Below are 27,455 nucleotides of genomic sequence, written 5' to 3' on the forward strand. Positions count from 1 at the left end.
ATATATATATATATATATATAGGGTGTCCGTAAAGTTACTATACAGTTATTTGTAATAAAGAAATATCATGGTTAGACGAAAAAGATTTTCAGGAAATGTTCAAATTGTAATCCATTAGCTTCAATGCATTCTCAACAGCGTGAAAGCACACTGTGACAAACTTTGGTATACAAGTTTGAATCAAGGTTAGCAAATGCATCAATAATGAACTGCCAAAGATCTTCAATACTTCAATACTTTTATATATAAAACCTCTCACAAATGTGTGTGTGTGTGTGTGTACACACACTCAAATGTATATAGAGACCCCCACTAAAAAGATAATTCACATATCTTGAACAAAAACCAGTCAATCATTTAATGACTTCCCCAGATTAAAACCAAAAATTTATTGAAATTAATTAATAACTAGATATTTCTGGATAAACTTGTCATTTAAGTAACCCTCCCAGAAATCATTTGTTCTTTGTTTCATTCTTCTACAAATAGTTGACATTACTTCACATACACTGAAATCAGTAAATAGCTGGCTGTTTTGGACAAAGATATCACTCAAACTTCTAAACTTATCTATTCTTTGTTTAAACATTCACTACACACACACATATATATAGATTCAGAACAACAAACAGATAGTCAAACATCTTAACTGGCCACTCCCAAAGCTTACTTATTCTTTATCGAACCCCACTGGATTCAAGTTAACAAATTTATTAAGAATATACGAATTATCTTTTATCTTTTACTGGCTTCAGCCACAAACTGAGACTATACCTGAGCACTGCCTTTCAGTGTGATTGGGTTTCTTTTCTGTGCCTCCTGATATGATGTGGGTTCATCTGATATCTGAAAAAAGTTGTCCAGACATTCTTTGAAGATCTCCACATCTACACCTCACAAGTTTCTGAGGTTGTTTGGCACAATGTTGAATAATTGTGAACCCTTGAAACTCAAGCTGGATTCTTATACAAGATGGAGAAGATGGGATTTTTGGCACTATGCAGTGCTATCCAGTTCAGTTGTTGGTATAGTTTTCAGTTCTAAAGTTAGGTAGACCTTCCAGGATCTTCCTTATGCATATCACTGCATATCTTTCATGTCTTCTTTCTAGGGAGTAGAGCTTCAGTTCCTTTGGCCTCTCCCAGCAGCTCATCTATTGCACTGAGTCAATCTTCTTTGTGTAGTGACATTGGATTGCCTTGAGTTCCACCACTAGTTTGACACTCTATGGGAACCACAGTTGGGAGCAGTAATCAAGATGACTAAGAATTGGTTCTGAAAGATCTCCGAATCCAGCCAGCCACTTGCCTACACATTTTAGTTAACATGTACATGGAATGTTTCATTATTACTCATGTGGATTCCCAGGTTATGCACTGACTCTAATTCTGGGATTACCTTACCCATCGTTTTGTGTATTCTGGTTGTAGTCTGTTTCTGAGCCAATAGTGGAATGCTTGAAACTTCTCAGGGCCCTTGACTACCTGTGATACTTTTGTATCATCAGCATAGCTGGTGAGAATGGCTGACTGTATAGATGAGGGAATACAAGGGTCAGCTGAAAAGTTCACAGGCTGACCAATACACACCCTTGGAATGTAACCAAATGAGTTTATTTTTCAACATAGACCCCCTTGCAGTCCTCACACTTCTTCCATCACTGTTGCAGTGCTTAGATCCCATTGATGAAGAAGCTTCCATCCTGTTGGTCAAAAAAGTCAGCACCAGATATGGCATCATCATCACTGCAATACTGGTTCCTAACCAAGTGTTTTTTCATGTTGATAGTCAGGTCGGGCTAAATCAGGACAACAGGGAGGATAATCAACCAGTTCAAAGCCATAGTCACACACAGCGGTCATTGAATCCAAGGACTTGTGTGCTGGAGCATTGTCCTGATGAAACAAGACCCCTTTTGTCAGTTTTCCTGGATGTTTGGTTTTGATGGCCTTTTGTAATTGCTTCAGCAAGTTGGCATAGTACCCTCCATAAGAAGAGTTGAAATGAATGCATGCAACATTTCACATTTCTAGCAATCACTCCTTCATAGTCAGCTTATGAACTTTTCAGCCCACCCTCATATTTGAGAGAGCGACTACAAACAGTAGTGATTTTAGTATAGTTCCCCAAGGGATTCTGCTGAGAACTGAATTCTCCCCAGAGAGAGCACTATTAGCTACAACTATAAAGTCCCTGACGTTTTTTCAACAAATAGCTGTCATCTCTTCTCTCTCTCTCTCTCTCTCTCTCATAAAGTGAAAACCCCATATGCAGTAATCCACATTTTCTTACAAGGTCCTTGAGAAATAAAAGTGCTAAAAGAATATAAGTAATACATAATGTTTCTTCATCTTCTTCTTGTGTTAAAGTATAAAATTTGTACATCATTTTACACATACACATATTTAACATATAAATATATGTGTATGTACAGACCCAGACATTTACGTATGCATGTGTATTAGAAATCATTCGATGACACACATTTGTTCTCAGTTTTACACCATATGTACATATATGCACTCACACACACACACACACACACATGCATATATGGCAGAAAAAAGACAGATGTTTGTAAGCTAGGAAATTTATATATGTAACAGAGATATCAGAAAAACAACTGCTACCAATTTCATATCTAAGAAGTATGCTTAGATATTTTAGAACAGATAGATTTTTTCATTCAATTTATTTGTTTTATTTATACATGCAGTTGTGGCTTTGAGATTAAGAATCTGGCTTCTCAACTATATGGTCTTAAGTTCAGTCCCATTGCACAGCACTTTGGCCAAGTGTTTTCTACTATAGCCCCCAAGCTAACCAAAGCCGTATGAATGGATTTGGTAGACAGAAACTTAGAGACGTTCAGTGTGTTTGTGTGTATGTGTGTGTGACCTTGTGTGTGTGTACGCTTGTGTTGTGATGATTGTAAATAAGCACCACTGTCATACAAGCAGTGTTGCTTGATTCTAGTCTTCCACGGGGAAATATTACCTTGTTTGGAAATAGGTGATGGTTGGTAACAAGGAAGACATCTAACAATATAAAAAAATCTGCCTCAACAAATTCTGTCTGACTCATGTACCATAGAAATGTCGACATTTCATTACAAAGACAATGATGATTATTATTTGTTTTTATTTATATACCAATATGTAACTTTTAATTTTTCATGGCTAGTCATAACACTCTAGATTTAGAAGACCTATGTGGAGGCGCAATGGCCCAGTGGTTAGGGCAGTGGACTTGTGGTCGTAGGATCGCAGTTTCGATTCCCAGACCAGGCGTTGTGAGTGTTTATTGAGCAAAAACACCTAAAGCTCCACGAGGTTCCGGTAGTGGATAGTGGCGAACCCTGCTGTATTCTTTCACCATAACTTTCAGTCACTCTTTCTTCCTGTTTCTGTTGTGCCTGTATTTCAAAGGGCCAGCCTTGTTACACACTGTGTCACACTGAATTTCCCCGAGAACTATGTTAAGGGTACATGTGTCTGTAGAGTGCTCAGCCACTTGCATGTTAATTTTATGAGCAGGCTGTTCCGTTAATCAGAACAACTGGAACCCTCATCATCGTGGCACTTACAATGATGAGAAGATCTATAGAGAGAGGGAGTTGGAGAGATAGCACGTATGGCAACACTGACAAAATATACAGTATTTAGTTTCATACCTCAACATTTCAAGTTTATGCTTCACCAGCATTAACTATGCTTTAAGATAGGAATATATCTGAATCAATTTCCTACTATTAATTGCATGAAGAATAATTAGTTGTTACTCTTATTAATCTATCAAATGTTATTGTGTAGATGACAGATGAGGTTTCTGCAGTTTCTTGCTAAACAACTTACACAGATGATTTGTTTATAATGATCAAATGTCTATACTGTACATTAGCTTACTCCCTCCATCAAATTGACATCACCTGTACATGTGCACAGTATGCCTCATGTCAGATGTCAAACTGATAACAGAGCAACACCAAATGAAGTGTTTAACTTAAAAACACATCGCACCACCCAATCCGGGAATCAAAACTACAATCTCATGACTGCTAGTGGAACATTCTAACCACTAGGCCATCACCCTCACTATCAAAAAATGCTATACTATAATAGTAATACTATAATTTGAAACCTCCAAAGTAGCATTAATATAATATTGTTGATTTACTCCTCTCCTGTAAAAATTGTATTATACTTATCTTCTGTAAAATATTTACTTTGTGCCAATGTAAGAACTCATTATTAAATATTATTTAAAACTATTTCACCAGATGGTTTTTCAAAAATAATGACACAACTGTGTACTTTCTCCTACTGTGTTGGGCTACATTTCCTGCTACTGTCTCTATTAATATGTACTTCTATTATGAAGAAGGTCTATATGTACTCCTCCTGTGTATGGCAATCTGTACTGTTATTGTGTCAGTCATTATGCAGCTGTACATACGTTCCTATTAAGTAATGAGTATTAGTAATCATTTCCTAACACATGTAGTTTATTAAATCATGGAAGCCATTTTCAATCCCAGATATTCACCACAATATCACAATCTTTATTTTATGTGTTGTGTCATTTAAAAACATTGAAATTATCTCTTATCATATCTCCAGTCTCATTCATCATTGTTGTCATTATTTAATGTCTTCTGTTCATAATGGCACAAGTTGATCAGTTTGATAGGATCTGTTGAGACGGAGGACTGCATTGAGCTCCTGTGTGTTTTGGCTTGGATTCTACAGCTGGATGCCCTTCCTAATGCTAACCACTTTACAGAGTGTACAAGATGCTTTTTTGTGATACCAGCACTATTGAGGTCACCAAGCCATTTGCAAGAACAAAAAAAAAATAATGAAGTTCAGTTTCATTAATATCAATGATATTAACAAAATCAAAAATAAAATTCAGTCTACTGTGTGATAAAGTTTTACTATCTCTGTTTATAAGAAAATATTGTGATTCAGACTTCTTTTTGTTTTGACATGCTTCATATAAAGAAATATAAATTTCTATTTTTTATCATCTTTATATGAAACTTGTTTAAGTGAATTCAGTTTTTAGAAAAGGCTAAATAGTAACCTTAATAAGAATTTAATGATTTAAAGTTGATGAGGTTGGGTTATTGATTCACATATACTACAATTACTGTATTTTGTTACTTAGTAAAACACATTACTATCTCTGACTTAGTTTTCACTTCATATATGACTGGTTAGCGGCAAGCAAAGTTATTTTATAAAGATACTTGCATCTGTAGTCTACAGACATCCAAAGTTATACATAAAACTATTCTACCCATTTGTGTACACAAAATGAATATGAAATTCGAAAAAAACGTATATTGTAATGAATTATCTTCTCCCTTGTCCATATAGAGACTTCAATTTATCAAAATCCATACTTTACAGCTAATAGGTTTTTTTTTGGGGGGGGGGGTTCATTTTGTGTTATCAGTTTCTTTTTACATATCAAATATATAAGTAAATTCATCCTTTTTTGCTCCAATTTTTTCCCATCTATCAGTTAAATTTTCTAATTTCAGTTTAATTTTATTTTTGTTTCTTCTCTTTATACTGTCTGGTTTTTCATCCATTTTATTTTCTCTTCACCATTTTTACATTTCAATCCTTTAGCATTCAGAATTACTCTGTCAAATGCAATGCCTATTTATTCACATTGTTTTGACCTAATCATGCATTATCGTCTAGTTTTGAAATTTCAATACTGTATACTTTTAGAGTGACATTGTAGGGTAGGTGTGTGAGGCTGGATCTGGCCAGTTTAAATGCTAAAGAGTCAAAGTTGTTTTCTATATTTTTCATGTTTTCTTCTTTACTCTTTACCCATTAATTTACTATTATTTCTACTATTTCCATGTTTATTATTATTGTTGTTATTGCCATTACTCTTATTGTTTCTAATGTAGGGAGTTGGTCCAGACACTAGAGAGATGGAAAGGATGCTAGTTTATGGTATCCTCAATACCTTACTGATCTGAGACCAAATTCTTCCAAGGTCAATTTGGCCTTTCATTCCTTCTAGAGGGTATTAATTTAATCTGCTGTACACCTTCTTCTCCCAAAAAGAAATTGTATCTAGTCAAAAGAAATTATTACTGTTATTGGTGCAGATTTTCTTTGTATGGTGGTAAGTGTCCAGTGAGCCAAGTCTGCAATCTCATTTCAGTTTCCAGTTGGATTTTCTTCATTCACATTATTAAAGTTCTTCAGAAAATCATAACCATCACTTTTTTCCATCTCCTTCTGTTAATTCAAGGCCTTGTGACTACATACAAAATCATTTATTATTGTTTTTAATGTTATATTTTTCCTGCTTTAATCATCTAGTACATCCTTTAATCTGACCTGTGGATATTTTCTCAGTTTCCAGAATTTGGTGGACAAACTCAATCTCCCTGTGGACTTTTCTATTTAGTAATCCAGCACACAACTGGCAATTGTGTCTCATGTCAGGCCAGGTGACGTCATATTCCGAGTCTTCCTGTTCATATAATGTTTTTTATGTTGTGCTTTCAACTTTAGCATCTCTTTTTGTTTGTCGTGATGCTTTTGTTTTTGTTTGTATATCCATATCATCAGTTTCCTTTCTTTACCAAATCATTTATTTTCCTGAATGAATAAAATATAAGTAAAAAGCATAACGTATTCCTACATACATTGATGTGTCTCAAAATAGGGCATATAGATGTTCTTTTGCTTGCTTCCATAGCTTGATGTGTCGTTAGTCCAAAACACAGTGTTGTGTTGGTCATGTACATGTATATCTTGTGCGTGTGTATGTGTGTGTTGTATGTGGAGGAAAAAGATGACAAATATGTGTTACTATTGCATGTTCATGCCCATTGATGCTGCCTTGGCTATAGCAACTGGTGAACCTTTCTATTTCCTACATTTCATGCATGTTTATATAATTGTAATAAGGGTTATTATCATTAGGCTGGTGGAGGAGTAGATTGCTAGTCTAAAACGATATCTCCCTTTACGTTCTGAGTTCAGATCCTGCCAGGGTCAACTTCACTTTCATTTGTCTAGGAACCAATAAAATAAATACCAGTCAAGTAGCAAGATTGATAGACTTGACAATACCCTCCCCTTGTATCATTGTTAAATATTATTATTGTGACAAATGATTTAGAATAGTAGTAAATAAACTCTTGGAAAGTAGAATCTATAACTTTTATTGTTGCTAATATCCAGTTTTGGTCATTTCACTTCATTTTCTCCCCTGTAAACCTGAGGATTTGTGTTTATGTAGCCATATAAAAGAAGAAGGGTAAACATCTAATGCAGTGGTAAATTATTTTAAAAAAGGGAAGCCTATGACACTATTGTTTCTGTTGCCAAGACGCTCAACAATAATGTGTGGCTGTAAATAGATATCTTAGGAAGGTTGAATATAATGATTTCTTTCATTATATTCAAACTTCCAAGCTGTGTATTAAGCTCAAATCCCCACATGTAGCTTAGAGAAGCATTCACCTGCAGATAACACACCATGTCACTGATACCTTACATTTTTTTTTACCTTTATTTTATGTTGCCAAGATTAATATAATACCATTTGATACACTTCACTGGATTCATATCAACTAGCTATAGAATTGATCTTGTGCTTAGTTAAAAAAATAATGACATTAATAATCTTCAAGCAAACCAGATAAGTTTGCAAAAGTTTGATCTAAATTCTTGACTGTGCTTTGTTGGGATCTCTTTCTCTTCAAAGAAGGGGACATTATATGTAACCCATCCACCTACACCCCCCCCCAAAAAAAAAGAAAGAAAGAAAATCTGTTAGTAAGGGCAATAAAAAACAAATGGTGATGATTTCAAATGATGATGATTTATGGTGTTTACATTGCTATGCCACTATTCCAGAAATCAAAATCTAGTTATTTCATTTTCCTAAGGTCAATGAAATATGTTTCAGTGTCTTTTAAAGATCCCTAATGAACTCCTCATTACTTTTCTTCTCTTAATATTGAGCCATATGTAAAATGCTTAGTGGAATTTTGTCCATCTTTACAATCTGAGTTCAAATTCTGTTGAGGTTAACTTTGCCTTTCATCCTTTCAGAGTCAATAAAATAAGTACCAATGGAGCACAGGGTTCAATGTAATCAACTTAACCCCTCTCCTAAACTTTTTGCCCTTGTGCCAAAATTTGAAATCAATATTGGGCCATATGTTATGATATCTACTTTATTTAAAACAGACCATACACTAATATAACTTTGACATGAATTGGAATTTTTTCACTTAAATCTCCAATATCCTTAAAAAGAATTTGAACATTAATCTCACGTCTCTATTCTATTTCCCCTATAAAACTGATTTCATGAATATGTAAGAAATGATAATATGACGCACACTAGTTATAGGATAAAAAATACTGCACTGTAGACTATGTAATCATAAATTCAGGTATTGCTGTTCTCATTATATTGTGTCTCAAGTAAAGAAACTAACTCTACTGACTCCAGTTTTCTTGACTGAACAAAGTAGAAAGCTGTTCTCTCTTTCAAATCTAATTGGTTAGTGCTAGGAATAGCATCCAGCTATAAAAACAATTTCTCCTACATATAAACTTTCCATTTCATGGGGGGGAATTAATGTGAAATTAAATTTCATGGTCATTCCAGTAATGAAATTAAATATCTACCAAAAACGGAATTGCCTTTTTCTGCAAGTCATACATCTTATATTGCTGTTGCTTGAATATCACAACTTCATATTCTCTCTCTATCTACTTCATGTCAGTGTAAAAGCCAGTCCTTATTAACTTCATATAAAGGTTGTTGGTAGATTGGCAGAATCATTAAAATGTCAGACAATATGCCTTGTGGTATTTCTTCTGGCGTTTTACGTTGTCAGTTTAAATCCTACCAACATCAACTTTGCGTTTTATACCTTCAGAGTCATTAAAGTACTGGGTTGGTTTAATCACTTCTAAGATATTGGTAACACTTAGTACCTTAATATAGAAGGTTGCTGTTATTGTTATTACTATTATTAAGGCAGTGAGCCAGCAGAACTGTCAGCATGTTGGGTAAAATGCTTCGTGGCATTTCATTTGTCCTTACATCACAAGTTCAAATTCCACCAAGGTTGACTTTGACTTTTATCCTTTCGTAATCGATAAATTAAGTGCCAGTGAAGCATTGGGGTCAATGTAATTGACTAGTCTTCCCTCGCCCAAAATTTCAAGCCTTGTGCCTTTAGTAAAAAGGATTATTATTATTACTAAGGTGGCGAACTAGCAGGCAAAATACTTAGCAATGTTTCATCCTTCTTTACATTCTGAGTTCAAATTCCACTGAGGTGAACTTTGCCTTTCATCCTTTTGGGGTTGATAAAATTAGTACCAGTTGAGTGTGGGGCTGTATGTTATCAACATATTCCCTCCCCTGAAGTTGTTGGCCTGGTGCCAAAATTTGAAATCATCATCATCATTATCATCATTATTATTATTATTATTATTATTTTTCTTTTCCTCTGCATGTTTGATGCAATCACTTGCCAGGACACACCACATGTCCTAGGGCAAGTGAAGGTTAAATGATGTTGAAATATAACTGAAAGCTTGGGATACAACATAAACATTTAAAACGTTTTCTAAGGATGTGGTTAATACTTATCAACACAATCTTTTGGATTTCTTTGAGATGTGATTCTCTTGGGTAGCAAGCTGGTAGAATCATTAGCACACCAAGCTTAATACTTAGCGGCATTTCATCCGTCTTTATGTTCCAAGTTCAAATTCCGCCAAGGTCAACTTTGCCTTTCATCCTTTCAGGATTGCAGTCAAGTACTGGGGTCGATGTAACTGACTATCCCTCTCCCCAAAATTCCAGGCCTTGTACCTATAAAAGGATTATTATTATTATTATTATTATTATTATTATTATTGTCCCATCCATACTAGCATGGAAAGCAGACATTAAATGATGATGATGATTACTATTATTCAAATAATAGTTTTGCTATTGATTATAGGGAAAGTATTCATATATACCAAGAATGGTGACAGTTATCAGGTACTGCACACACATTAATTTTGGCTAGCTGTATTTGTACTCCATATACGATGTATAATTTTTATGACCTCTTGAAACATTTCAAGTAAAAACGCCAATTAAAACTTGTTTTATGTGAGGTTTTATTTCATACATTCACAGTACTTCTACACATTTGTAGGAACATTTCTGTATAATAAAGCAAGGTAGTTAAAAGTTAGTTGATCCTGTTTCATTGCATTGAGAGATAGTGGTGGTAGTTTTTGATGGGGTTATTCTAGTAGTTGCTATTTTGATCATGGCTAATCTATATGACGTTACTTGGACATCCTATTCTTATGTTCTGGCCTATAATCTAGTAGAATTAGTTAGATAAGTCTGCAATGCAGTTTTAATTTCTAGTTAGAACAAATTAATTTATTTTTCTGAAGATTTTCACAAAACCATGAGCAAAAAGGTGATTATCTGTTATACAACCAATTCCAACATACTGGAATTTGCACTTTTCTGGTGTCCAGCTGTCACTCCAACAAGTGCACCTTACTAGTGCTTAATAAATATTCTGGTGCCTCCACAAGTCAAATGAAACAGCACTCTACTCATCAATGAAAGTCCACAATAATACTATAAAACTACTGAACTTGATGATAATAACCAAAAGAGTGGTCTTTGTTAATATCATAATTATTGAATTATTAAACAGCTTTATTTTAAGCATATTTTTTTAGTTTTGTTTAAGTTTTCAAATCAAGAATATTTAATTATGGTTGACTAGTTGCAATGTCTTTTGTACTGCAGTCTCTCTGTCATCTGGCAGTCTCTCTTTCATATGTGACAATATCTCTTGTATTTGATTTATTCCCTTATTTGGTTGTTTGTACATGGTGATATCATCTCATATAAAGTAGTCTAGTGTTTTACATACATATTTGTCACTTAGTGCCTCTTTATTGTAATAATTCCCACACAGTTGTTTTGCACTATCTTCTTTGGAATGATAAATTTGATTTTTGTTGTTGTACTTTTTCTTCTGAAATCTTATTTCAGAATAAATGGATTTTTCTTTTATCAATGTTACCTTCAAAATGTTTTTATTAATGTTAAAATGTCATTATTTAATTATTTTATTTATTTGATTTATTGTTCCATTACCAAATTAATTGTCTGATGTTATGTTATAGTAATGGTGCTGTTTGAACATTATTTGTAACTTTTATAAAGTATTACCTTCATAGTCTATGTCAGTTTTAGTTTCAGCAGACTGAACATACATTCCCTTGTGTTACATGTTAAGTCTATCTTGACAGCATGCTAACAGCCTCATACACTAGAGTACTGAGTAACAAGCTGAGAGGTTGGTGGTCTTGTTACAAATAATTTATATATATATTAGCGACAGAGGCAATATTAATATCAAGAAGTAATATTTATTCTCACTTAAACATGGATGTTCTGTTAGAACAAACTTTACTGAGGTAGATACCATGAGTGAAACTCTCATATAGACTTTTTTTTGTGCCAAAAGCCTATTCTTTTATATGTTTCAGCTCTAAGGCTGTGGTCTACTGCAGACTGGGCGTTGTGTTGTGTTCTTGAATAAAGTACTTCATTTTCACATTGCTCTGCGATCATTTTGACATCTGACATGTGGCACCTGTTGCACCTATACAGGTAATGTCGATCTGATGCAGGGAGTGAGCTTATGTCTACACAAACATTTGCTCACTATAAACAAATCATGTGTGTGGTTGTTCAGTCAGAAATTGTCAAACCCTCATACATCATCTAATGACGGGAGAGTCCATCATCATATATGCATGTATATATATATATATATATATATATATATATATATTTAAACTCAAAAATAACACAGTCCACCTTGCCGTTTGGAGTTTAGTTGAATGGGTTTCACCAAACTATTGTGTCCCAGATACACTACATTTAGATGAAGTCTTCAATTGTCCCTCTTTATTCAATAGGTTGTAAGACCCAACATATGTTAATGACAAAACTAAATTAAGTTTTTGTCATAATAGTTTATTGACTTTTCTGGTAATAATCTGTAAATATTGAAACAGACTAAAGAAATGTCTTCAACAAATTTGCATAATAACCACATTGTAGTTGTAGACGTTATAATACATCAAGCATTGAGAAAACCAGGTATAGAACATGTTTGCAATAATGGATTTGTATGTCATTATTTATTGATATTCTACTTTACTTCTCTGGGGTTTTGAGAACTTTTTTTTTCTTTTGCTTAATTCATGTGAAATTTAATATGCAATATGATCAATCTCTTTCTCTGTCTTAAACTACAGATTTGTTCTCATTAGTAGTATGGTATTCTTTTTTTTTTTTTTTCTTGAATTGACTACTGTAAATATTCTAATCATTTTTATTTTACAGGATTTATTTCATCAAATACAAACATTAGACAACAAAATATGATCTGAATAAATGAACCAATTTATGGTCACAACTTCTATCAATGTTATATGTTAAACATTTTTATACTTAATTATATACTATTGTATATAATTATTCTTACAGTAAATCTTACTGTTAATGAGTGAACTCTTTCACAGTCCACAGTTGATAAGAGCATAATGTAATGGCTACTATACATAACATATTCTATTTATTACTTAACTAAAAAAAAAAATCATGCAAAAAGCTGTTTTGCATTCTATTTTCTTTATTAAAATCTTTATTGTTAGTAATGTCAATATTTCTCTATTATTTCAGTTTCCGGTTTATAATGGGCAAGCCACGAGAAGAACCTACCATTTGCCTCTCCCACCTTCAATGGAAGAAGTAATTTGTAGAGCCATCCAACAACCATCATCACCGCTTGTCATTCTGTTAATTTTTTTCTTTGTGTCATAATGAACAAATTAAATGAAGAAAATAGTGCTTCATTTAACTGATTAACTAATTACTAATTGAGAGAGAGAGATGGACAGAGAGAGAGAAAACAAAAGTGAGGTGACAATTGATAGACGATATAAGTAGTAAAACTAAGCAGGATACCTTTGAAATAATTATATGTGTCATACACTCTTTTTAATAATAACCTAGTTGAAAGGATAAAATATACACCTGGCTATCCAGTAGAATTTCTAACTTATATCTAGTTTATGTTTTATAACTAAAGTTTACACCTGTTATTGTTTCATAACCCAAATGGACTCCCAGTATGTCTAGATGGGAATCAAGTAGCAAAAAGTTTATTAATAACAAATAAGATTTCAAATAACTATGCAAATATACATACATATATATATAAAATTTGTGTAATCGTTTCAATTAAGAACTTTCTTTTTTCTTTCTTTTTTTCTCTTTTACAATTTAAAATGACTTATTGGTCATTGTTTTAAATTTTAGTGTAAAAATTTAGTGGTAGAGTTAACATAGAAAGAGATAAATTACATGCTTTATGGCATCTAATATTTACCTTGGTGCCTTGCTGTTCCAAGTTCAGATCCTACTAAGAGTAATGAAATAAGTACAAGTGATATTTTGACTTGAGTTATTAAATTACATTCCTTTATATACACACAAAAATAAGAACACACATATATGCACAGAAACAGTTCAGTATATTTAACTGACTCATCTAATGAAATATTACCAATGCTGTGCTGTAACAATCAAGTCTTATTCCTAAGACAATACAAATTCCTTACTGGTTCCTATTGGAATCACAATTATTTTGTATTTACAATCAATATTATCCTGTATAGCTGATACATACTAAAAACCAATCAACATCTGTGCTTCTTGAATTCATTCAGCATTGAAATCATTGTTGTCTAAGTTTATGCCAGGATAGGGCATCCAACTGGGCAACATTTGCTCTGGCAATTGCTGAAACTACATAATTGCCCAGCCTTCTACAGTACATACCTGAGTCTTTCCTCCACTCTACAGTTGCCTGTCTTCTACTCTGAAGCTGTGAGTATCACTTCTACAGAACATGAAGCATTACTTTTACAGCATAGCTGTAAATATCAATACTGTACTACAATTATTAGTATCATCTGTACACTAATGCTGTGATTTCATACACTGCTGTATAACTGATAGTATCACTTACTTCTACAGTATAACTGTAACTGACATGGTTGTTTTCAAAACAGCAATAAATATCTGCTTGACTTGTCCTCAGATTCCTCAAGCTATCCAACACATTCCATGTTTTACCCTGGTTTAGTAGCTGAAATGAAATGCAATGTGGTAAAGAGGGATTGAGGAGGAGGAAAAAAAAGAGAAAGCAGATGTTGCTGTTTACTAAGGAATCATTAAAGAATATAAATTTTAAATGTTTCTTTCTCTTCCATTTCTCTCTCTCTCTGTACATACACACATTGATACATATATATATGTATGTGATGCATACATGTGTGTGTGTGTGTATATATATATATATATATATTGTAAAATTTGTAACTAAAAGCTTGAAAATTTAATTTATTATTATTAGTTCTATTTTTAGTCATTTTAGAGCGATGAAGATGGTACAGATCGCAGAGAGCCAACTTGGGTGCTTCAAAGCCTTTGAATTGGTTGTCTTGCCTTTCTGTTTTCCAATCACACCGAGGTTGACTTTGCCTTTCATCCCTTTTAGGGTTTTGGTAAAATATATCTCAGTAATACACTGGGTCCATTCATTAAAAATAAAAAGATTGGCCTTGTGCTTTGTCAAAAGAGCTCATTATACTTGGCTTTTGGCTAAGAGCAAAGTGTATAATATGAATAAAGAAATCAATATTTTTACCATTCCAAGCCACATCATTTTCCACAACTCGTTCAACCCATACCAGCTGGGTAAAATGGACATTAAACTGATGAGGATTATGATTATATTCCATATAGAAAAATAGTTAGAAACAATGAAGGAAAGAACAAAAAAAAAACACTAAGATGATTTTTCATCTACACCATCTCTGTGAATGCTCCATGTTTGCTACCTCTTTTAGAGAGGCTGTTGATATGGCTGCTGTCACTCTGTGTGCTAGAAATCTTTATTGCTCCCACTCTAGGAATGGTATGCACTGGGGTTGCTACCACTTTAGGAACAGTGACACTTGGTTGTTATATGTATATTTTGAAACACTCCTTGAATGTATGTGATGGTGTGATGAGCAGTTTTTCTGTTTCCTTTCACGGAGGCACACATCCACACTTTTGTTATATCAATTATATTTAAATGATAATGGTAATAAAAATGAAATGTAATTTGCATTAGATTTTATTTTAACTTCCAAACATTAAACCAAGTGTCATGTTTGATCTTCATCATTTACAATTCCCTCTATCATTCTCAATCTACTAAATCCATTAACAGGTCATATATTTCACTGTCATATGTGATTATCTAACACAGTATCATATTCACTGAAGTGTTATGTTGAGCCTGTCTGTTAATGTCTAAATTGTCACATTTTACGTACATCATATGTAATCATTAAGAACAGATATAATGTGTGTAATGAAGTGTCTTGAAGTGAAATTAGCTATAAATAATACCTTATAATGCACCGAGTTAAAACTCCCTTAGATGGAAAATTGGTAGATAGCTGCCTGTAGGATACAAAACATGCGTCTTCTGTAACACAGACTTACTACCCATTACACTAAAGCAGTCTCTCTTCTTTCTTACATCAAATATTTCTCAATGCTGCTACATTTCCATTCTAAACGTTAACAAACTTTCTTGATGGTAAGATTTAGAGCATTTAATTTGATGGAAAAAAGACAGGAAGCTGCTTTACTGTAATTGGTAGCACATCTGGCTGGTTTGGGTCTTGCGAGTAGCTTTCTGACTTTTTTCCATTCTAAGGCTTTTTAACTCAATGTATTATAAGCTATAATTTATTGCTCAATTTGCTTCAAGATACATCATTAATAAAGACTTATTTACATAATTCTCAATGCTATTACATTTGCATTCTAAATGTAAGCACAATATATGTTTAAAACAGCAGTTCATTGCTGCACAAGCTTTTTAAGTAATAGAAGCTTTAGTACCTCTGTTTTCTTTTAATATAACTTAGTACTGCATGCAGTTGTGTAAGTAAGCTACCTGGTTTCAGTTTGTGGCTGGAAACCATGTCATATACATAACTAATATCTCTTGGAAAAGCATGAGTGGTACTATTCTCATTTTTGCCAACTAAGAATTCAATAGGGTTAATAACCCATTGATGAATACTGTTGATTGTAGATGATCAATAAGAAAACTGAGTCATCAGATCTATCTATGTATGAAAATAAAATGTATAATTTATAAGCCATTACTATTTTGTAAGCTGAAGATACATTTTTCATGTTAAATCTCCAACATACTGTCAAAACAAGAAGACATCATATCCTGTGACTGGCGCTGCACTATGTCCAGAGCCTAGATACCTAACCTCCAAACACCCCAGTCCACCAAGCTGTTTGATTTCATGCTGAAATGGTTCACTTTGCTGTTGCATTCAATGGCAGCAGTATAAAACTGGTGACTGTTTTGTTAGCATCCTCTCATGAGTATAGTTTGGAGTAGAATGACATATTCTTAAAAGCTTCTTCCATGACCCAATGGCTTATAGGACTCACCACCACTAACACCATAATAGTTACATAATATAGTTACATGTAAGTTACATTACTGCATGGAACAATTCCACAAAGCCGTAATCAACTAATAAATTCCTGTAAGTCAGTGAAACATCATCAGTAAACTACTGTAACCATTACATTAAATATTGTCAGAGCTATATTTTGGATGCCTTTCTTTTTTTTCTTCTTTTCTTTCTTTCTTATATTAACCTGTATGGCAGTAGAATGGTTATGCCTAGCAATGTTGTTCAAATCCTGCCATGACAAACTTTATTTTTCATTTTTCCAGGGCTGATAAATAAGTAATCAAATCAGTCACATTGATGATATTCCTGTTCCAAAATGGTAGCCATTTGCCAGTGTTTCTTTCTTCGTTCTTTGTTTGCTTTTGCATCTGTTTTTCCATGCTACAATGAGTATGATGAATTGCAGCTGGACACTCTTCCTCTCACTCAAATTGCTGCCAAAGCATCAGATGCAAAATGAAAGCCAGGCATGTTGAGTAAGCTAACATACACAGCCAGCACACTTGGAAGATGGCAGCTGTAGTGGGGCCTTAATGTGCAGACAGATACAAAGGTGGTGAAAGCATGTACCCCTGTTGAAAGCCAAAAAAGGGAGAGCACAACAATGACCCTTCCAGCACAGTCTTGTCCAATCACCAAGATCCTAAATATCAATAAGAACTTTTAGACTGGTAAACATAGAGTAAGAGACGGCTCCCTTCAGGCCAATATTTTGACCTGGTTATTGTTGTTGTTTAGCCTCAGTTTATGCTGGTCATCAAAGGCATTTAGGCTATGACTATCCATCTTTTTTTTTTTATGAACAGAAAACCCCAAATCACCTTTATGTCCTTTTCTAAGATGGCAGTGTGCAAGTTGAGAAGGATTTTTAATAGATTGAGTGAGCACACAAATCATCCCTCATTGGCTCATTTTTGACACAGTTTAACTTTTTTCTAATTATATTGTATGAAATACATTAGCTGTATCTTTCAATTAATGGTGAAAATAATCATAACAGTGGGTAACTGGAAAGATGATAGAGATGGAGGTGACAAGATGCCAGAGCTTCTCAAGATACCAGAAGGTAATGAGATAGGAGCAGTAGGAAAGAGACAAGAGATGAGGAGTACACTCAAGTTAAAGGAAGTATATATATAACTGAAGGGGGACCAAGGATTGGATAGGGTGTATTGTTGGGTAAGTTTGCAAGATTACAAAGCGAGAGGTGGAGGGGAAGGAATGTAGTGAGTGAACAGAAATAGAGGAAGGGGGTTTTAGGAGGATATGTGGGGAAGAAATCTAACAGGGGTGATTGGGAGATAGAGGGGATGTAGGTACAGCAACTGGTGAGCACAAGTAGGGGTGGGGACGTGCCTTTATGGCCTCAATTTTACTGAGCTGGACAGGTCTTCTCAAGCATAGCAAATTACCAGTCATCTTGGTCCTTTATCATCTCTGGAAGACTCGGATTCTTTGGATCATTTTTCATCACTTCATCCCGTGCCTTCCTGGATCTTCCTCTTCCACATTTAGAGATCAGCACTTCTTATGTAACTATCTTCATTTGTATACATCATATGACCATACTATTGGGTTGTCTGGAAAGTACGTGCCGATTTTTAAAGGAAAGAAAAAGGTCAATAAATACTTGCCATTACATTTTTAATCAACCAAATATGAACCATTTTGCTCCACAATGCGTCTCCATCTTTACTTTAACTTGAAAATACCCTCTTCCCAGAACTGAGGTGGTTTCATGTCAAATAAGTCGAAAGGTAAGCTACTATAAATCGGCACAAACTTTCCGGACAACCCAATAGTGCAGTCTTCTCCCTTGCATATTACATCTGATAACTCTATACCAAATTTTTCTCTCAATACATTAACACTTTGTTGCACAGCCATTTCTTTCAAGCTTTCACATTTCCTCAGCATTCACAGCCCACTTTCTTTGTTAACCTTCCTGTGATTCCGCTGCAACTCTTATGTGCCCGTAGCTTGCAATGGGTACATTCAATAGAATTTCTACCGACACCTTTCTTACATATCAAGTAGAGTTATTTCCTTGAAAAGATTAGTAATTTGTCTGCTTTCCTGCTGACTAGTACTTTGATCTTTGCTAAATTAACTCTAAGGGCCTTTGATTCCAGACCTTGCTTCCACACTTGAAATTTCTTCTCTAATTCTACTTTAGACCCCCTTCCTACATGACCTAATTAATCATACAGGTGACTGTTGTTGTTGGCACTCCGTCGCTTACGACGTTGAGGGTTCCAGTTGATCCGATCAACGGAACAGCCTGCTCGTGAAATTAACGTGCAAGTGGCTGAGCACTCCACAGACATGTGTACCCTTAACGTAGTTCTCGGGGATATTCAGCGTGACACAGTGTGACAAGGCTGGCCCTTTGAAATACAGGTACAACAGAAACAGGAAGTAAGAGTGAGAGAAAGTTGTGGTGAAAGAGTACAGCAGGGTTCACCACCATCCCCTGCCGGAGCCTCATGGAACTATGTGTTTTCGCTCAATAAACACTCACAATGCCCGGTCTGGGAATCGAAACCGTGATCCTATGACCGCGAGTTCACTGCCCTAACCACTGGGCCATTGCGCCTCCACCATACAGGTGACTAAGGCGTATCAAACTCCACCAGATATTTTAAGCACTCAGCAGTAATTCTTCATGGGCCAGGGGCTTTCTTTATTTTCATATCCTTAAGTTTCTATTCTACCATGCAGCTGGTAACTGGTCCCTCTTTGGATCCACATTAGGAAAACTCTCCTTTTCCTATACATTTTCAACATTGGCAGCCTTTCATAGTGGCACATCCATGGATCTTCGTTTCAGAGTCACTATGTGCAAGTGTATTATTATCCATCCAAACACACTTCTCTCCTACATGATTTTTTCTGACACACTGTCATGCAATTAAGAACATCTCATGCCACATAACATTAGCAAATTTCTTCCTTTCTGTTTCTCCCCCCAGCTAAATATATGTTTTTCTTCTAGCTAAATATGTTTCTCTGCTACCCAATTCTTCTAGTCCTTCCAGGCCTGTTTCTTTGCTTTTATGTCATTGTCTCCTTCACTGTTCCACCACCATAGGTCTGGCTGGTACTTTGGTTTATGGCCCTTAGTAGGATGCATGTGTATGTATATACACACACATATGCAACAACAGCAGCCGTAACACCATCAGCACAAGGGCACAGATACAGGAATATGTCGGTTTTACAGGCATCATCAAGCATTCCTTTAGAATACCAGAGAGATGTGACATCAATTCCCTGGGCAGCTACATATGGTGTTTAAAAGACAAAGGTACACCATACATAATTAAATGGAGACTCCTAGAACCCCAACTGTACCTGAACAGGAGTAAACAACAAGCTTTGCCAGGTCAAAAGAACAAGAAACCTGAAAAACTCACTTAACCTGGAGACCTTCAGAAAAGAAATGTTTAGTCAGTGTCCTCATGAGAGAAAATTCATGTTAAAAACATGGAATTCTCCATTTGCCAACTAGGAAAATGCTACAAGCAGAGGTCATGGACATTGTTGTTGTTGGCACTCCATCGCTTACGACGTCGAGGGTTCCAGTTGATCCGATCAACGGAACAGCCTGCTCGTGAAATTAACGTGCAAGTGGCTGAGCACTCCACAGACACGTGTACACTTAACATAGTTCTCAGGGATATTCAGCATGACACAGTGTGACAAGGCTGACCCTTAGAATTACAGGCACAACAGAAACAAGTAAGAGTGAGAGAAAGTTGTGGTGAAAGAGTACAGCAGGGTTCATCACCATACCCTGCCGGGGCCTTGTGGAGCTTTAGGTGTTTTTGCTCAATAAACACTCACAACGCCCGGTTCGGGAATCGAAACCGCGATCGTATGACCCTGAGTCCGCTGCCTTAACCACTGGGCCATTGTGCCTCCACCATGGACATAACTGGAAGCAGTCTAATGAGGATAATTCTGCCTTGTCCAAGGTTCTGCCAGTAGAATTTTGTTCTGGAATTTTTGTTTACAAAATTAACTGACCATGCTGTTTTCCTTCTAGTTGTAGAAAGGTTATGTGCCTCCAGTTTAAGTTACCTATAGTAGAAATGTGCCCAAAGTGCTGTACAGTGGGAGTGAACCCAAAACCAAATAGGTTGGGAAGCAAGCTTTTCAGCCACAAGTCATATTTAAATCAAAATCTTTAGTAAAATCTCGTATTTCATGACAGCACAAGGACAAATTTCTTGTTGATAGCAAATCTATTATTTTTGTGAGTAAAGAGATGAGATTGATTGAGCAATTGACCCTTAACAGAAAGGAAGCATTTCATGATAGCAAGTTGAACATTTTTGTTGCTTTTTTTTTTTTTCAATGAGGAAAAAGAAAAAGACATAACAGCTTGAAAATTTTATTTTACAAAATCATATCCATCAAGAAATTGTCAACAAGATTAACCAAAACAATAAAGAAAAGAACAATTCTGTAGTTGGCACTAAAACTGGGCAATAAGTAATAAAGCTGTGACCCATTATTCTGTGTGTGTGTGTTTAGCTAAGTTATCTAATTCTTTTATTCTTTAACTTTCATTCATTGGACTGTGGCCATACTGCCTTCAAGGATTCACTCAACCACAAGTATTTTATAGTATGGTACTTATTTATTAATTTCTGTTTGCTGAACTGCTATGTTAGGGGACACATAAAGGGATCTAACATAAACTACACTGGTTTTAAACCATGAACTCTTACACACATACTATATATACACACACACACGATGGGCTTCTAAACAGTTTCCATCTAGGAAATTCCACTCACAAAGTTAACTGGTTGACCAGAGGCTGTTGTAGAAGACACTTGCCCAGAGTGCCACACAGTGGGATCCAACAAAAAGCATGTGATTATAAAGTGCAATTCTTAGCCCACATAAACAGCCTGTTTAGAAAAATAGTTCTGCACAAAAGTAGCAAAGAAAAACACTACTCCAAAAGGTGGTGTAGAGAGTTGTTACCATGCAGAGTTTTGGAAATATCTATAAAGAGCTTATTACACCTAGACACACACATATGGACACAATTTATAAATGTACATAGCAGAAGTGTGAAAGCTGTTTAAGTAATGAAGTCATAACATAAACAGATACAGAACTGTTCTTTAAATTATACCTAGTATAGCTGAAAGTGTTAGACCGAAATAATCAAGATGGCATCTCTTGAGCAGAAAATACAATTGGGAAACAGCTGTTAAAGGTTTTGGCTTAGTAACAATTATGGAAGCTAAAAGAATTTGTCAACTAGTCTATCTTTTACATCATTGGCTTGTAACACCTTAACCTTTCAAACAACACCACTAGTAGGTTCATACCCTAATATTGGCTACTGGGGTCTCTCAACAATTCTGGATGACAAACTTGTAGCACAAGATGTGGTATTGATAGCTAGTTGTTGAATCCTCTATCTAGACCATTAAGTTGGCCTTCCAACAGTTCACAAAAATAAACTTCTAATTTCAAGAGCCAGAAAATATTGCAGAAGGAAAGGAAATTTTAATTTAATTTTATTTTCAATATAATGTCTTTAAAATATATTGTATAACTTTAAAATTTTAAGAACAAAGATATTTTGGAAAATGTTTTTGACGAGTGGGGCATTTTCTTTTCTTTCAACCAGTTCATCTGGTATTTTTATTTTTGTTTTTCTTTACAAGTATATAAAGAGATGTTCAAATAAGTACATCAACTAAGATAACTAGGACTCATTGGGATAAAAAAATAATTTTAAAAAACATCAAGAAAGGAACAAATTGCATTTTGCATGATAAGTTGATATTTGAGTTTGTGATTGAACAGCATCTTAGAGTTAGGGCAAATTACCATGTTAAAAAGCCTGAAAAATAAATCTGAAAGAAATTCACCCAACACCCTTTTATACAGGTATGCTGTTAAGACTTCAAAAATTCAGAAAAAATATGTCATCCATTCATAAAATCTTTAAAAAATAAAAGAACAAAACATTGGTTTGATGTAGATCAACCAAGATCACATATCCCCTTGAAAAGTATAAGATGTAAAAATCAGGGAAATACTATGTTATATATGTCTGTGTGTTGTGTGTGCATATGAATGTTAGTGTATTGATATATGTATGTAGCAAACCTGAGAGTTTGTTGAGGGGTGTCAGACATACAATAATTTCATTGTCTTTTATGAAGTAGAGATGGATTAAAAAATATTAATTAAATTGACAGAGCAGTGTAACCGTCTAGTTACTTTAGAGCAGATATACTAGTGGAATATAAGAGAAGAAGAGATCCAAAATAGGATAGAAATGAAATCAAGTTCCCAACACAATAATAATGTAGACAGAAGAAAGATGATATAACAACCTGATTAAAGAGACAATTGGAATAGAATGTGTATATAACACAGCAACCAACTTGAAAAGTCCACACAACTAATATATACAAGACATGCAAGAGAGAGAAAAAAAAGACTGAAGTAACAGTCTTCAAAAAGTGTCCACAATATTTGAAGCATCGCTTTTATGCAGCAACTCTCAAATACCAACTCCATGTACTTAAAAGCAATATACAGCAGAAAATGTCTAGCTATTCAAGAATATTCAAAACTGTTTGAATTAGTTTCTGACAGCACAGACCAAAATAACTTGCATCATGACATATATAAAATATATATATACATACCAGATGGCACTAAATAAAACTCCTGTTATCTTACAATTCTGTGGAAATTTGCAACCCCCACCTATTTCAATACTGATACAATTCTTAAAGTAATTGATTGCTCCACAAAATTATTTGGTGATTGAATAGAAAATACCAAATTCTATTCTCAAGTGCTTCTAAATACCAAACAAATTGTTTTTTTATTTTCCTTCAATATTTACAATCAAACCATGCTCCAAAAATGACTGAAGCATAGAAAAATACCAGAAACTCATACTGTAGACATCGACAAAGAACTAAGAAAATCTACAATTAAATAGTATATCTTACATTTATACATTTGATAAAATGTATATCTGACATTTATACATTTGATAAAATAATGAAATATCGTTATTGACACTACGATAATAATGAAAAAATTAAGAAAAAATCGTTTTCCACCAAAAGCCAGAGAAGCAAAAGTTGATGGAAAGATAATAATAAAAAAAAAAGTGTGCTGCTGTATCTGCAACTTTCACAGAGTTGCCAGTGGACTGAATTGGTTTGAATGTCAAGTAATTATTGAATAGTCTCAGAAAGGTATGCAGCACATGACAGATACCTGCCGCTATTAGGAAAATTTCAATGGCAGAAATTATCTGCTCCCCAAAAACTTGATATTCAACCACAAGAATAGATTGTGTGGAAGCTAAGTTGGTCATCTGACCTCATATTTGCCAGTTAGTAGGTTAGATTGTGAACACATACACACACACAAACATACATACACACATGCATGCAATTACTTTTGCTCACCTTTGGTTTATCATTTCATTATGAAAGGGATGAAGAGAGATCTCCAAGTAGTTTTTAGACTGCACAGAATATTAACTTCATCTTTTGTGGGTTTTTAATGATCCCACCACCATATTTTAATCATTATAGTCTCATTTCTTCCCAATGTTGAACTCTGTAAGTTGTAATAAAGGTTTAGGTGTTTAGTCCTATCCAAAGGAAATATTTACATAGAATATTGCACCTGAAGACTTGCAGAGAATATATTGACCAAAGAATATAAATAATAACCCAAAAGATTAGTTTCAACCTTTACCACTCATTAAGTGAGAAACAGAAATGTAATTAAGAGGTTATGTTCTCAAAACCAGATGTGAAGGATAGGATGTTAAAATAAAAATTAAAAAAAACTTTACTTCATTTTACCAACTCTACCAAAAGTTGGAATAAATTGTGTAATCCAGGTTTAAAAAAATGACATGTCACAACATTAATATAACTCAACATCATATTGTGATTCATTATATACAATCATAAAAGATGTGTACCAAAATTGTAGCTGACATGTATCAAATCAATTGTGCTCTTATGCATTGGTTTTTCATGAATGTTCAAAAGAAGCGGGTTCAAGTAACATGGGAAGATTTAGTGTGAACAAAAAAGGGTGGAGTGGGTAGGGTAGATAAATACAGAGATTATAAAAAATGTGAGCGATAAATTAGATGTAAAGGTGGTTTGTTTAACAAAAAAAAAAAAAAATCTGACTCCTTTTTTGTACCAAACAGATTGTAACCTTATATGTGGAAAAGTAATTTTTTTTTTTATTACATATCAATAAAAAAAACAGTAATGGTCTAACATAAACCACAGCTAATTATAAATGTGCTTGAGTGACAGTAAGGTTAGACACAAAAGAGACTTGAACTAAAGTGCTGATGTTTACAAAGATGAAATTACTAAAAGAAAGCATTTTAGAACAATATGCATCTCTATGGGTATGTTTCCAACCTAAGTAGAATATTAACCCATATATTTGTGAAATCAACTTCATAAATAAAAGACCACGAAGAGCAAGTAAAACTGAGTTTGAAAGTAAAACTTATCCAAAGGTGTGTATCATTGGATGGAAGAAATTTTAGACATTATCCAAATAACAGTGTTGAAGGAGCAGTTAACCCTTTCATTACCAACCTATCTGAAGTACTCTAGAAAATTAAAGAAAATTTACAAGTTGCTTAGATTTGTGCATCTGTCATGTAAAACCATGACTCAAGGGAATAACTATAATTGATGCTTTTGGTACGGTCTATGGTAAAACAGTAACAATTCCCAATGAAATTGCTTAATGGTTATTTTATATTTGAATATATTCATACTATTAACAGAAAAATGTTAAAACAGTCCAAAATGGTGAAGTCCAGTACTGTCACTGCATCAAGCAGTTGTTGTTATACACTGCTGGTCAAAATGCACTTCCTTGCATTATTGTAACTTTTGAATGATTCCAGCCCACTGGCTAGGTAAACAGGCCAGCATTCCCCATGAACAGAACAGCAGTCCATTGCAGTGTTACCCATTTACAGCTAAGTGGATTAAAGCAACATGAAGTTAACACAATGCACCACCAACCTGGGAATCAAAACCACAATCTTATGATCATGAGTGCAACATCTTAACGAGTAGGCCACACATTTTTACCCATATTTTAGATCTTCAAAATATCTATTCTCAGCAATTCTACATTGACTGAGGATTCTTGCTCCATCAAGAAATTAAATCTAAACTATTCAATATCAAAAACATACTGATAGGTAAAATAAACCCCCTCATACTAATGAATGATACAAGTGTTCATTTTGTCAAGTTGTTTACCTAATTTTATAACAAAGTTAGAAATAAAAAATTAGAAAGCTTCAGGAACAGTAGAATTAGCTACATTTGGTAAAAGAGTCAGAACAAAATTTTGATTTACTGTTTAAAAAAATAAATAAATAATAAGAGAGCTGATCTATTTCAAATATGAATATTAAGAATTAAGCTCACTGGAAAAAGTCTGAAAATATTAGAGGCGAACAGAATGTATTTTTAACCTAAGTTTTGAGAATAAAGGAGAATTATTGCACAATAAAACAAAGAAGGGAAGCAATCTAAAAAATTACATTACATAAATATATTTTAATGAGTATGACATGACATGCTATAAATTTGGAAGTAAAGGGGGAGAAAAGAAAAAAATGACAAGTTTTGGCACACCCAAACAGGAGATGACAATGAGGGGGAAAGTAATGGACGGCGAGCAGATTGGTTGATAGCAATAAGGTTTTATAAATAACTAGGTTTTACATTTGACTAGAACTAAGCATCAAACCAAAATGGGAAATTTTAGGGAAACAGATTAATCAACATAAGCAAAAACATTAGCTTTATGTATTTTGTGGGCATATAAAAAAAAAAATTGAAAAGGAAACAATTACAATTAATAAAAACTGGACCACTTACAGAGAAAACTCAATTGTGTTGTCCATGATATAACAGAAAAAAAATATAGATTACAGTTACAGCAGGGCAATAAAGAGAAGATAACTCATGGAGAACTGGAGTGTAAGAAAAACGATGGTAGAGTGGGGAGAAATACAAAAATAATATAGAGCACCATACTGATTGCTGAGCAGTGATCATGAAATTGATATATATATGTAGATTTGAATATAATGTATGTCAATATATGGATGCTATGCATGTATACACTAAACACACATATATGCACATGTTTTTATACACATTGTATGCATTAGATATAACATTACAGATACCATAACACCTCTATAATCATGCATACACACATACAGGGTAAAAAGTGTTCAGTTTATCATGACAAATTACATCATAACTAAACCACTGCGTATGTTCATGGTTTCAACACTCACAAAATGTATTTAAATATATTGCATAAAATACACTTATGATTTTATATAAATATATGTATGCATATCCATACATGCACACATATGTGCACATTTATATGTGTATATATATACATGTACGCATGTATATCATACATATGCATATACATATATTAATACACATACATATATACATACACACACACATTCATACATTCACACACACATATATATATATACATATACATTCACATATATATATATACATATACATTCATATATATATATACATATACATTCATATATATATATACATATACATTCATATATATATACATATACATTCATATATATATATATACATATACATTCATATATATATATATACATATACATTCATATATATATATATACATATACATTCATA

At 33.9% G+C, this 27,455-nt stretch overlaps 1 protein-coding gene across 3 annotated transcripts in view; it reads left to right on the plus strand.

Moving 5' to 3' along the window:
• Positions 1 to 16,811, plus strand: part of LOC106878142 (RILP-like protein 1) — a 117,735-nt gene extending 100,924 nt beyond the window's left edge. For 2 of the 3 annotated variants that reach the window (XM_014927266.2, XM_014927285.2), the window contains one exon: positions 12,791 to 16,811. In XM_014927266.2, coding sequence (XP_014782752.1) covers positions 12,791 to 12,863 — 73 coding nt within the window. In that variant the 3' untranslated portion in view covers positions 12,864 to 16,811. Of the gene's footprint in view, positions 1 to 6,390; positions 6,486 to 12,790 lie in introns of all 3 variants that reach the window. The other variant, XM_014927276.2, reaches the window with a different exon arrangement.
• The last annotated feature ends 10,644 nt before the right edge of the window (positions 16,812 to 27,455 follow it).

The sequence above is a fragment of the Octopus bimaculoides genome, chromosome 1 (assembly GCF_001194135.2).
Source record: "Octopus bimaculoides isolate UCB-OBI-ISO-001 chromosome 1, ASM119413v2, whole genome shotgun sequence".
NCBI lineage: Eukaryota > Metazoa > Mollusca > Cephalopoda > Octopoda > Octopodidae > Octopus > Octopus bimaculoides.